Source organism: Platichthys flesus, chromosome 21 (genome assembly GCF_949316205.1).
Source record: "Platichthys flesus chromosome 21, fPlaFle2.1, whole genome shotgun sequence".
Classification (NCBI taxonomy): domain Eukaryota; kingdom Metazoa; phylum Chordata; class Actinopteri; order Pleuronectiformes; family Pleuronectidae; genus Platichthys; species Platichthys flesus.
Window position 1 is genome coordinate 15,121,574 of NC_084965.1, and position 14,014 is coordinate 15,135,587.

Sequence of the window (14,014 nt, forward strand, 5' to 3'; positions counted from 1 at the left end):
CTCACTGTTGGTCATTGAGAAGTTTGTCTTTAGAAGTTCAGTGAAGTAGGAGGTGTAAGCATTCTCCCCTGCTTTTCATTAACACACTAATAAAGCTGTCCCTTCCTTTCAAAGCCAACCTCACTAAGATGTTAACAGTGCCATCGCCGACAGACTCATTTTATCCTGTCACTAGGTATCTTTGTCCCTCCTTCTAATCCAGTTCCAGGTGCTCCCAAATTGCATCAGCAGATGGATTTCGTGACTGAAGCCCATCGTTGTCGAAATATGCTAAACTAGTCAGACATCCCGCAGTTCAATCCCATTTTGACAAGGGAACTAAACTGAGTGAGGGAAGAAAGAGACGCGAGGTGCTGTGGCTGACAGTAATAGGTTAGGACATTCCAGCCACTTTGCCTTGTAAGCCCTCATGATTGACAGGCCTGTGCATGGGATTTAATATCGGCTCCACTTTTATTCCTATTCTCAAAATGTTCTGTATTGGCCTGCACTTTCTGATTCTGTCTGTGCTTTGCATGTGCTCAATGACTTGGCGCAGAAGGCTCTAACCACTCTCGCTTGTTTATGCTCTTTAACAGTAGCAGATGAGATTAACATCAGCAGGAGATCCAGCGGAGGTAAGCAACCATGTAGGGACAAGCTCAATACATTCCCCCCATCATTACAATGGACCATTATGATTGTTCAGCTAGGTCAATAATAGAGATAAAACCGTCCCACTCTGTCTTCATAACCTGCACATAACCAGCCATTATTGGCTGTGTGATCTTGGCACCTGTAGATGCATATGGAGGAGAGAGTTGTTTCCAGATAATTGCGGCTTGATCAAAAGACGGTTTTCATATTGCTGAGAGGGAGTCGCATGGCGTTGAAAAGAGACTTGGCAACTAATGTGGGAGCCTGTGCCATTGTGCTTGTTCTGCAGTGCAGGTGATGAAGAAAACAGCCATTACTGTAGGAGTTGTGCAGGGCTGGAGGAAACCAGGCAGTGGAGTGGCAATTGGAATAGAGAGACATCCATTGCCAGTTGGCCTCTTCAGCTCACTGCAATTGATCCATCATAGTCAGGCAGGTTTGAGCTTAGTTTTCAGAACATTAGAGGACATCCAATCCATTAACTTAACACAGAATGAGCTGATAGTTGGGTCATGACTCATGAGGGGACATGTTTGAGTGATTTCCCACAGAGCACTAATTTTGAAACTAGCATACTTATCAACTGTTGTCTTCAGGGTTAAGTAAAATCATATCTGTGCCCATATTAGATATGCCATTACCTACATGCAAACCAACAACTACTTTTTCTATATCTTAAGAAATCCTAAACATTCTATAGGAGGAGGGTAATAGATAAAGACAAATATTAAGAGACTTATGAAGGCTGAACTCCACCAGAACTGAGAATTTTGGAACTTATTGTCAAAACCTGTCAAATTTGTTTGTCTTTCCGAGTTGACATCTTCAATGGCGTCTTCAACTGTTTGGCAGCTCATCTTGAGATATCTGTATTTTCCAGTTTCATTTCACGTCTTACAACACGCCCTCTTACTTTCTAACTCACTAACCCTAACCCTCTTGTACACAGAAATTTGGTATATGCAGGATTTTTAAATGCAGTTAAAGCTGTGATGGACCCTTTTCCCATTTCCAGTATGTTCAACGTCACAAGTGCACGAAAGGCTGATGTGCTCTCCCACCTCACTGTCTTGCCAAAATATCCAATTCACCTGTGGGTGTCACATGTCCATCACTACCGAAAACCTGTGTCTACTCCAGAGTCATTGACCAAGAGTGAATGTCAACTATCCATTCCAGTTGCAGACAAAAGCCAGAAATTAGTAGGTGTTTGTGGGGTTTTATCTAACAATTGACCAATTGTCCAGACATTTCCCTGCTCTATACTCACATAGGCTCACTCAAAAATTTTCACTAGCGGGCTGATCCAGAAAATAGCTGGAGCAACTGACTGTGCCATTTGCGTTCTCACAAACAGCCCATTCAGGAAATGTCATGAGAACAGCTGAAAACAGCTTGATAGGCCAATAGTGTTTAACGAGAGACACTTCAAGCTCACCCTACTTTCAAATCTAGCTGCTCATCCAGTCTATTGCCATTCTTGGCATGAAAGTTACCACCTCCGCATAATCATTGCTTGGCTAATTAAGCCACTAGACTTACTTGGAGAGTGATAAGCAAGTGTCAGAGTAAAAGTATTGGGTTGACAGCACCCAACCATTGGACAGTGTCCAGCATCCATAATTAAGATATTAGCCACAAGTCCGGGTGAGGATGATTCCTTTGTTACTCATGTTCAGGGCACGGAGGACGTCCTCTGTCAGGTTCATGATCCACAGCTGGCAGAGACATAAGAGCCGGTCGACCCAGTGACGCCTCACTTCCAGTAGGATACCTGGACGTGGCCTTCCTTCGACCACCTTGGAGGCTATTTTTAACATAATTACCCTTTTACCACCCTGCTTAAAGGCCGGACTCTCTGAATAAATTATGTGTAATGGAGCCCCTGTCTGTACACAGATCTTTACATGCAAGGCCCTGTGGTGAATAATGGCTGGGGAGCATAGTTTTAGCTGCTCTAATTATACTATGGGCTCCTGTCGCTGTAATAACTGCTGCTGATTTATTCATCGAGTTTGCCATACCTCCTCTCCAACATTTAATGGCAATGGATCTTTTGCAATTAACTGTCCTTGCCCTTAATCTGGCTAAAGAACCCAGCGCGTTGGCTATATCTGTCTTTGGCCATGGCAAAGTTCCACCTGCACTTCCCCCATATTTGGTTTAATTGTCTCTCTTTTTTTGTATTTCATTATGATGATTTTCATTTCTCCTCCAGACATATGGGGAGAGACAAGCGCATGTCTGTATGCAGTGGGGGAATGTGTATTTTCATCCCTCTGAATAAGAGGGAGATGAGGAGCACAGCACCGAGGCTTCTGTTGTGTGATAGGAATCGCATAATAGACTGGCATACAGAGAGCTGTCCGTCAAACTCTCCCAGGAGAGCCAGGGCTGCCTCTGATGAAAACAAAGGCAGGTTTGAGGCAGCCGGGGTCTGCGGGCAAACTCTCTCTCTTTGCTTCGCTCTGCCATTCTCTTTGTCTCTCGGCTTCTCTCAGTCATTCACCACCACGACTAGAAACAATGGCAAAGGGGGATCATGGTGAGGAATACCAAGCGGGAGAATAATTCCCTGTTTCCGAGTACAGCAGATGTCATTTGTGTTCCCTTGAACTGTTGCATCCTGTGCGCCTCTAACTTGCAATCCCATTGTGTCAAACATGTACCCTGGCTTCTGCTCGTCTGCTGTTGGCAGGATTAATGCATAAGCTTTAAAAAAAAACACATTTTACATGGCATTTGTACTGGGTTGATCGAGTCTTATCCACAAAGTATGAAAAATTACAGCATTCTCCTCTGTGCCCATGTATTGTTGTTATATATTTTGTCTTTAGACTGTCCTCTCTTGTCCTTCACATGATGAGATTACTCCCTCTGAACAAATGAATTACATTATTTTTTACTTGCATTCTCTTGCTCTCGTAAGTTTTTTTTTTAATATATTTCCCTGGCATTAAATTTGTCATAGTAATCAGAAACGGTCCCAACTCCTCTGTGGAGCTAAGCAGTAAAATAAATCTTCTCGTCCTAGAAACAGAGAACTTTTGACCCCCTCAGACATTTGTAGTATACAGTTAAGTTTAATTTTACAGTTAATGCAGCCTGAAGGCACACACATGCTCTTTCTACTAAATGGCCTGCAATGTTATTGGATTGGTGTTCATTCATTTTGAATGGTACTTTCAGGATTGCGTCCAGGCTCTCATGGGATTGGACAGTTGTATTAACATTGACAAAAAGGAAGAGAAAATGGTGTGTTAAATAAATAACAATACGTTAACAAGCCCTGGAACCCAACACCACTCTCTAACAGCTGACCTTTCAGCCCATCTGACTTCTTTGACACCAGATCTATATATGACAGAGGAACACCCTTAGGCTACATCCATACTACTACGTTTTCAAATTATCTCTGTCCACACAATCATGTTGACTCTGGATCAGTTTTGATCCCGGCACATATTAACACACCTAATACCGTATATCACATGACCACTCACATACTCTGAGCCTTTGTATGCCAGTGAACACAGATTGATCAAAATAATAGATTGTCTCCTACGCATGTAAACTTTGTAAAATGCAGAATCAAGAACAAAATGCTGCCTAAGAGATTTGATAGTAAAACCGGGTCAACAGTGTTTTCCAAACGTTTCAATTTGACGGTGTAAAATTTCAGAGGAGTGTTGACACCAATGGTATCTGTAATTGTAACAATAAGGGGGTATAAGTAGCAAAAGTATTAAAAGACAGATGCCTTTTTGACTTGAAGGGTCCTAAATGTAGTGTGGATTCTATGTTTCTTTAAAAGGAGAGGACTGAATTGGGAAATTAGTCAGAGCTGCTTTACCTGATGAATGTTTGAATTAGCTGGCTATTCATGAGCATGCTGCTGAAGGTTTGCTTGGTTAAGGGATCAAGTTAAAACAGCAAAGGCGTTCAGCCAACAACAGAGACAAGCAGCCATCAGTAAAATTAGGATAACAGCAACAGTATGTGTACTTCTCTGCGCAGTGCTGGCAGTACACGCTCTTCTTTCTTTCTTTCTTTCTTTCTTTCTTTCTTTCTTTCTTTCTTTAGCTCTTCACTCATCATACCCTGCTTTTGTAACCTTTGGGTATTCATGGCCTCTCTTCCTGTCTCAATGTCTCATGCACCGAAACAAACTCTCTACTGTGGCAGCAAATTGTTTTCTTTCAGTGATGGAGGTTTATTTTCTTTGCCTAATCTGTGTTTGGCCATGCGGCTCTCCATCCGAAGATCCACTGTGATCACCTAGCAGCAGTGGGTCATGCCTCATTTAGGTCACTTTAAACATGTCGAGGATCTTGTTGATGTTAGTGTGTGCGGATGTCATGGGTTTGTGTTCTAGTGCCTATTGAGGAGTCCCTGCATGGGGCAAAGTCATACAAACATGTACAATCAATGTTTGCATGTGTGTGTTCTATTCAGTGGAGGTAGAGACAAGGCCTCAGAGCAACATTTGCTATTGAAAACCAACAGGAAGAGCTGTCGGAGACATTAATTTACACCACATGAAGCCACAGAGGAAACAGCAGCACACACTCATTACATGTGGAGGGTCTATATGGTCTACGGGGAGTCGTAAAGAAACAATGCTGCTCTGTCCAGACTTCATTGACATGTGCTGCGTCCTCAGAGAGTAAGTGAGGCTGCTAAAGTAATTGAATCAAGGGTTTATCCATTTTTACAGATACTTTCCTGCGCAGAAGTTTGTATTCTAACAAGGCTTCACTTGCACTTATTCTGAAAACCATCTTGTCATGTCTGACAGCGCAGCGCGGCACGCTGAGTCGAGGTAGAATTAAGGGGACAGAAAATCAACCGGCCTGTTTGTTTACCAACTGGCAGGTAAGGTAAGAGCTCCGGGGAACTGACAGACGCTCCCTGACAAAATTAAATACCAATACCTGAGTCGCGCTCCACTGACATACCCTAAACAAACCCCTGGCAAGCATTGGGAAAATAATTACAGCTTTTCAGGGCCTGGCTGCAGAGCTGAAAAGGTTGAGTGATGAACATTCACTTGCTTTCTACACAGTTGGCCTACCAGCTTGTATAGCAGCATTATGCTGGCCCTCCTTAAAAATATTCTTTGTCTCGATGACATGACATTTATACGCTTCTCTAACCAGGTCATTTACAAATGTTTTAGGTAATATCACCTCTTCATTTGTATCATGGAAACAATTCACCTGTCAATTGCTTTTCTAAATGTTTACACTAAATGCATAATGTTTCTGTCTTTAACAGTCGGTGTACCAATAGTCTGGTTTAAAATATACATAAATCATTTTCATATGCCCATACTAAGGTTTGGTTAGTGTTTCTATGGGCAATACACATATGATGACAATGCAGTGGAAAGGTTTTACACTCTAGTTTGCTCTGTAGGTGACCTGTGTCAACACTGTTTTTGTTGTTTTCCCCCATTAGACCTATTAAAACAAAAATTTTAGCAGATCCGGATGTAATATTTTTTAATGGTACTTTCTTCATGTTTTGGTATCTGAAATCCTCTTCACACAAAGGCTTTAGAAAGACAGCCAAACATTACAGCTGTACGATGTTGTTTGTGCTAAGACGAGCCAGTGAATACAAAAGAATAGTGTTAGAAATGAATGCACTTGGATTTGTTTAGTCTACGTGCCTTCCCTGTTTCTCCCTCTTCTCTCAAAGAGAGAAATCAAAACGAGGACCACCCATGTGAGCTTTGTCAGGTTCACAGTCTATATAAACATTTTGGGAATATTTTAGTATAACACTATAATCACTCTGGTATATTACTGTATTTGAGGTGTCATTTATATGCATTATGTTTCAGCCATAAGATTTAATTCTGGAAACAAAGGCTAAATTCTAAGTCTCACAGGAAAATGTCTCTGTGAAGATGTAATACTCTGTTCTCATTTCACACACTTCATTGGCCAGGCAATGGCATCATTTGTTTTTCATGTTAATTGCCAGACTCACACTTTTCTCTTTGCCTGCCAAGTACGGCGCATAACATCATCCCATACAAAACCAGCAAAACGTAAATGATTCATTGACATGCGATGAGCTCTGTTATGATAGGGTTTAGGCTGCCATTGTGGGAGAGCTGGAGTCACACACCATTAGTCTGTCGGCCTCAGTGACACAATGTCCTCTTTCCATAGGCACTGTGGAACAAGAGGTCAGACACGCACTGGGCCTGAAAAAGTCCAGCTCCCTCGAAAGTCTCCAGACGGCCGTTGCTGAGTTGTCGCTGAAGAGCGAAATCAACGTCAATAGGCCGCGCTCTCGGATCATCAGGAGCCGCGGCTGCAACGAGAGCTTTCGAGCTGCAATTGACAAATCCTATGAGAATCCTGGTGTCCCGAGCACAGAAGAAGAGAACAGCATGGAGACACGTGAGTGACCAGACACTGAGGTTACATCCACACTGCTACATTTTCATTTGAAAGCACATCAACTCCATACTCCCAACATATTCTGGTGTTTCAGAGCCGCTCAAACTGAGAAGGCTGGATACCCCCCTTTTCAGTTTGAAAACTGAGTTTGAGACGGGCAGAAAGTGAGATGTTTTTAAATGATGACGTAAACTCTCACGTCCGCTAGCTGGTTGGGTCTTTTCAACACCAGTTATTTGTCAGGCTCCTTTACTTGATCCACTTCTGGACGAAAGCCGGGTATCGCCTCACCTTTCAATGTACAACCTAACTTGGAAAATCAATTACAAGCATTGTTGACCCCCTTTGCACCCCTGTTGTCTTTACAACAGCTATTGTGCAGTTAATTCTGTATTTTACATGCTAAGGAGATAAGGTATTATTTGCGCCTATAGATGTTTTCATCTGTAGATTTGAGTTTAGCATGCACATGCCTTCCTAAAGTCCAGTGTATGTGAGTGGTCATGTGATATGCATTTCCAGGCATTTTAGTATGCATGGTGATTGAAATAATACAGATCAAAAACACTTGGACAGAAATCATTTTCAGTTGAAAACGTTGTTCTATATATTGTAGAATAGTATACAATTAGAGATATTAAGAGTTTTCTTAATATAGGGGGGCTCAATAATGCTTCACCAGAGTCTGTTCAGAATGGATTCACCCATAAAGTAAACTGGGTTAGGGATCCCCACTTGCTGGAGAGTTGTGTGTGTGTGTCACAAAGCACATTTGCAAAGAGCATCCACGTCACACACTCATTAATATTCACGCACTGTAGTTCATGTTTAGTTTAATAGTGAGAGAATGTGGCAACATGTTTTCCCTGGAGCCAAGATAATCTTAGTGCATTGCCATGTTTTTCAACATAGTGCATGCAAGGAAAAATTCCCTCTGCTCACTCACACACAATAGTGCCCTAGAATATCTATTTCACACGTTATGTGTATGTGTAGTTACATTAACTATGATTGGAAATTAAATTAACTTCTGTCAGTGTGTGCTAGTTAGTTTTGGCAAGGCATACCTCACAACTTTGCCACGTTTGCTTTCGTGCATTTCTTCCCTGGTACTGAAACCAAAATTACCTGTCTATATTCTTAGCAAGAGAAGAAGAAGAAAACAAATGCCACCTTCTGTTTGAGTGTGTATATCCATTCCCACTTGGTGTTTGATGACAAAAAGACATGCATTGGATATTGAGAGACAGCCGTCTTATGTCTTGCGACAGGTAATAACACTGCAACACCAGAAGAGTAATCACCAGATATAAATTTCCATTCACCATTAAAGGATTCCATTAAAAAAGCTGGGGGACATTTGAGAAAGAAAGAATTATTTGCCTGAAACGCTTTGTTCTCTTAAGCTCTGTCAGCGTGCCACTAAATACAGTCTTATCTCGGCAAAGAAAAATGGGGAAAGCAGCCGATTTCCCTTGCCGCGGTATATTGCATTCTCCCTCATGATATTCAAATAACTCTGTTTTTCAATTTAGATAAAAGCAGCCAGTCTGTGCTCGTCACAGAGGTTAATAGTCAAAGTTGACAGATAAGCCTCTGCCTTCCTCTGCTCCCAGACTTTTATTTACATAAAATAAGAATATGCCATCACCTAAAGAAAATGTGTCCCTTAAGATATCCTGCTGGGCCAAATGCGCTTCCCCTTGTGCTGTGTTGTGTTGCATCGTTGGGGGAAACAGAAAAGGAAACGCTGCCGCATAGGGCAAAAAGAAATCCCTTCTTTTGTTTGTTTCACCTGTCCCCCATCACCTTCACTGATAGGCCAGCTTAGGCCCATGATTATAATAGCAAGAAAGTTTCACGAAAGTAACTAAATATTTCCTGCAGTCGTCTGTCTTTTCAAATTATCTTTGTCTCATGTTGCTTTCGTAAAGGCTCCCACTGTCATTTGAAATTGTAAGCCAATTTGTTTTCTTCTCAGTTCCATTAAATTGCTGCGGATGGCCTCACATTTGATGTCCAGTGATAACGGCTTTTCTGTTGTTGTGTCTGAAAGAATTAAATTAAATGGAAAATGTCAAATACAGCATCAAAGTATAAAAATAGAGCATTCCCTTTTGTTTGTCCTCCTCTCTGACTCATAAGGACGTTTTCAGCCCACGTGTTATATAGTTCCAAACAAATGTATACACACACACGTACATAGAGATATACAAGCACATTTGGCTGCTGCCCTCTGGGTGGGTCTGGATTACAATGTTTAGCATCTTATCTGCAGATTGGCATCGCTCAGCAGTAGCAACATTAGCCTCATTTACATAGCGAGACAAAGCTCACAGCTGCTATTCGCTGCCGTTGTTCTTAAGTGGATGATAAGCAGGCAGCAGATTGAGTGATAACACGGATCCTCATCCAGAACCTGCTCACACATTTGTGGAGGTGGAGAGAGAAGGGAGGGAGGGGCAACGTGTGAGCTGCAAGTTTCTCCTCTCTATTCCTGCAGCACACTGCCTCATGTTGAGATTCCATTTCAGTAATTCCCTGTGAGATGGCGGCTGAAAGAAATAGCTGATATCTCCACAGATCACAAGAGAAAACAAAACCCGCTGTTCATCCTTGAAATGTGAATCTGGCGGCTCCTCCTACCCGGAGTCTGCCTCATCCTTTTTGCTTGAAATCCATCACGGTCTCCCCTCCCTCTTCTTCCCTCACGATAAGCGCGTTTCTCTCCTCCATCAAAGGCAGAACTTAGACAGCGACATGCAAGTCTGTAATAAGTTTTAATCTGAAGGACATCTACCTCGTGCGTCGGAGTCAGAGATACAGCGCAGACAGGAGCTATGCCGATTGTGGAGCGCACCACATTTGCAATTAAGATCCCCATGAGCCTTTTTCAAGATTATTTAAATGTATAATTACTGACAGATTAATTACATTTTGCACATCAGTTCTGATTAGATGTGATGGAAACTTTGAGTTAAATCAACCTTACATCTCCTAAGGATTTTAATCTAAATTTTATGTCTGGGTTGAAATGAGATGCAATTGAAGACATGTAAATTAGGGAACCAGATTCATGCGATACATCACAGCTTCCGTTATCTTTCTTGTATGAAAAGCAGCAGAAAAGGGGGAATAATAAGTCTCTTGTGAGCTGTGTGAAAAGTACACACTTAAAATAACTTGAGGCTCTCAGCTAAGTGAAAATATGTTCAACTGAATACTATTCTCAAAGGGTGCGCAATGTAAATATATTCCGCTCTAATGAGACGGATGAATTCTGCTTGTTTTGTTCAAAGCTGCTATACCTTGTGGGAGACACCACTTCATTGAATGGGTTATGTGATATTACAAGACGAAAGAAGTGATTCTTTGTAACTAATAAAAAAAAAGAAAAGAGCTGTGTTTTTGTGTGCTGATTTCAAATGAGGCGTCTGTGATCTATGGGGAGTCAAGTGGAAGTTAAAGTTTCTATTTGACTTCGTTGACTTTTTATTTTGACTTTCTCTCCCTCTGTTTGTTGGTGCTATTCTCTCTCTCCTCCAATTTATTTATTCAACTCCCCCTCAACCCTCTTATATCTCCAATCCAGTGGACGAGGACACAGAGGGAAGTTCCCGATCCGGTCGCGAGTCGATGTCCACCAGCGGTGACCTCATTGTGGTTTCCGGGTTGAACGGCAGCCAATCCAAAGAGGACAGACGGAGAGTTTGGGACACGGTTGATGGGAAGGAGAAGAAGAAACCAGAGAGGGATAAAGAGGAGAAAGACAAGGACAAAATTAAAGCGAAGAAAGGGATGCTGAAGGGCCTGGGTGAGATCTTCAGGTAAGGACAAGACGGCGCTTGCCTCAAATTGCTAAACAATTCGCCCCTGTCGTGCCTCGAGCGCCAAACCGCTATCTCTCTATTTAATTCCACTCAACGCATTCGCAACAGGATCATACAGAATTTGAATGCATTCTGAGGATGTTGCGGGTGCTAATCAGGGACCCCTCTCCTTGAACCCTGTGAGACAGAGAGAGATGCAGGGGGGAGGAGAGGGTTATTGACCTCAAGGGCCTCTGGCACTTTTGAACCAGATTATTTTTAATAGGAACAACATGTTTTATTCATAAGCCCACATACGCAGCACTGCTATCCAAACCCGCCATTTGTTAAGCATCAGACAATGTATTGGGGCCCATATGGGTGCTCAAAGACCTTTGGAAACGATATAATCCACTGCCGGTTGGGATTTTTGCCTGGGATCGGTATTCTCAGCACCTTTTTCCTTTTGCTTTGGAAAATTGTCGAGGCCGACTACCCTCAGAGGCAAAGACAGATTCCACAATATTGTTATATTTATTATTTGGAAGTCATTAAATTCAAGATGCTTTCAGACATGCACTGAACTCCAGAAATTATCCAGAGGGGCTGTAGCCTCCGACTCAGTTTCTCCTGCGAGCCCCAATAGTTAAAACTTTGGATAATGTCTGAATGAGTCAATGTGAGAATACACGTACGAAGGATTCACCCTGAGTGAATGGGCAGGTTGATGACATTTCGAGCACAGCACAGATTCAAAACAGAAACAGAAAGAAAATAAATACCATAAGATGCAATAAACGAAGATGCCAACTCGATAAGACAAGATTCAAGCAGCATATCAATGCCGGTTTCGATGTGCTGTGAACAAAAACACATGATCTCCGCAGCAGAATCAAAACGTCAATGCTCCAGAGCTTGCTGTGTTGCTGTGAATGCGTCCAACTAACGAAACTCCGGCTGTGCTCCTCGTGTGTGAAAAGCCCACTGCTTAATGTTGTGTTGCTTTCATACAGTCTGTGTTATAAAACAACTGCCACAGAGCACTGATGTGTAAAAACAGACCTTTACCAAACAGTAAATAACCTACATGACTTTTGACCATACAAAGTAAAAAGACAATAGTAAGAGAAACATGCAAAACGACTCAAGATAAAAATAAACATCCTGCAGGTATCCATTCAGTATCTCTGCCCCAAGGAAAATTAGTGGGAGTCACATTAATTATTTCAATGCCGTGCACATTTGAATATGGAATAAATTAATGTCTAAGGCAGTGCGGGCCTTTATCGTGCCGTAAGTTGTTTTCATGTGGATTAGTTTAATTGGATTAGTTAGCGTATCGCGGCGCACAGCTCAGTAATGAACAATAAAGACGACAAGTGTGTTTTGAGGTCACGATTGAGGAATGTGGGGTGCTTGCTTATCTTCTATTATTTTCGCTCATGCTTTTTTTTACCCAACTGTCTTTGCATCCTGTGGTGCAAATGCATAATGGCTCCTACATGCTGTTGCACACCAGGTCACATATGTTCACAGGAGTGCACGCACAGAAATGTTCTGCATTAATGGACAAAAGAGGAAATCTGAGCCACGGGTTTGACACTGTGCGACATGATCAGCACCTTTGGCAAACGTTTTTGAGGGGCTGTGTGCTCAGGCCGATGGGCATCTGCTTGATGATTTCAGCTGGGCACGTGAGCCCTGTGCCTCATCATCGTTCTTCATTATCTTTGAGTGCCACTGCCACTTAAGAGTTGGCATGTGGCAGGCCTCGCTGACACTCACCTCCTTCTCCGTGCGTTTACCACCAGGACCTGTGCCTCCTGAATGCAAAGAGGTAGCCTCCTATACCAGGGTGTCGCTCCGACTTTAAAGCTTTGTCTCTACCCTCTCTCCTACTCATTCTCCTTGCTGATACCTCAAACAATTTTCTAATTAAATCTACGACAGCACTCACACCCACACATCTACCGTGTCTTTCTCACTTCTCTCTCCGTTCCCTGGCAAATAACTGAGGTGAGTGTGAATGTGTCGCACTGGATAAATAATCAAACTTTTTTCTAAAGAACAAAGTGGAGCTTTTTGAAATGCTTAGAGGTTGAAATGGAGGAGAAGGAACGAAAAGTGAAAGATCTGTATTTACAAAGTCTTGCAGAAGTTTTGACGATAATTTTTGGAAATGCAGAAGGCTTCCTGTTATCACAAATTGTTTGGCTGACTGGGACTGAACACACAACTGAAATAATTTACATTATAGCAAGTTTCACCTGTCTCACTATTGCATGGAAACATCAAAAGGACATGGTGATTGGGTTAATCATTTGTAATGCTTGTCTCAGAGGGTTTCATTTGCATAAAATAGAAAGGCAGGCTCTCACTTTTTCCTGCATTTTTCACACATGCGTGTCTCAACACTCACCTTCTCTCTCTGAGGAGATTTCAAAGAGTTTGCAGCGCGCTCCAATTTGAGCTCATTTGCATGCAGGCCTTTGGATGGCCTGATGAACGTGTAGTGCACGTCCGCTTAATGGACTGTCTGATTGGGAGTGCATTAACATCAGAGCCAGTGGAAAGGAGGATAGCCTAATATAGAGAGTGAGGATAGATGGAGAGAGTGAGATAAATACTGTGAATGCAAGAATGACTGAAAGTGTGCAAGTGCATGATGGAAAGAAAATTGACTGCCTAAAGCCCAGAGCTAAAGACACTGCAGTGTACAAGCCTGGCTTCACTGCGTCTCTGGATTCACAGTGCACTGCCTCTAGGATGGCAGGCAGCCTGGTACACAGTCCTGTACCATCCACTAATGGATTACGTATAATCTTATGAATGGATATGTGCATGCATCCATAGGATACAAATTTTGCCCTCGGCGACTGACTGTTATTTCAGGGATGTATGTTAGATGCATCTATTAGTGTGCGTCCATGTCTGCCTTTGCAGGGATATAATCCCCTGAACCACTATATGTGATTATTCATCTCCTTTCTAGTGGAAAACATGTGATCATTACTTTCTGATTCTATCAGTTTTATTTAGAGGTTGGGAGCTTTGCCCAGGGCTCTGTTAGCAGGCTAGCAGACAATGATGTCTCAGCCGCAGCCTGCGAGACTCCCTTCAAAATGCCTAATGAGGTGTTGTTTATCTGCTCGT

The 14,014-nt window shown here is 42.4% G+C and overlaps 1 protein-coding gene across 2 annotated transcripts in view; it reads left to right on the forward strand.

The window, feature by feature from the left end:
• The window catches only part of pard3aa (par-3 family cell polarity regulator alpha, a), a 338,263-nt gene that overhangs the window by 226,884 nt on the left and 97,365 nt on the right, over window positions 1-14,014 (forward strand). For both annotated transcript variants that reach the window (XM_062379666.1, XM_062379667.1), the window contains exons 18-19: window positions 6,819-7,052; window positions 10,645-10,879. In XM_062379666.1, the coding sequence (XP_062235650.1) occupies window positions 6,819-7,052; window positions 10,645-10,879 (469 nt within the window). The remainder of the gene's footprint in view (window positions 1-6,818; window positions 7,053-10,644; window positions 10,880-14,014) is intronic.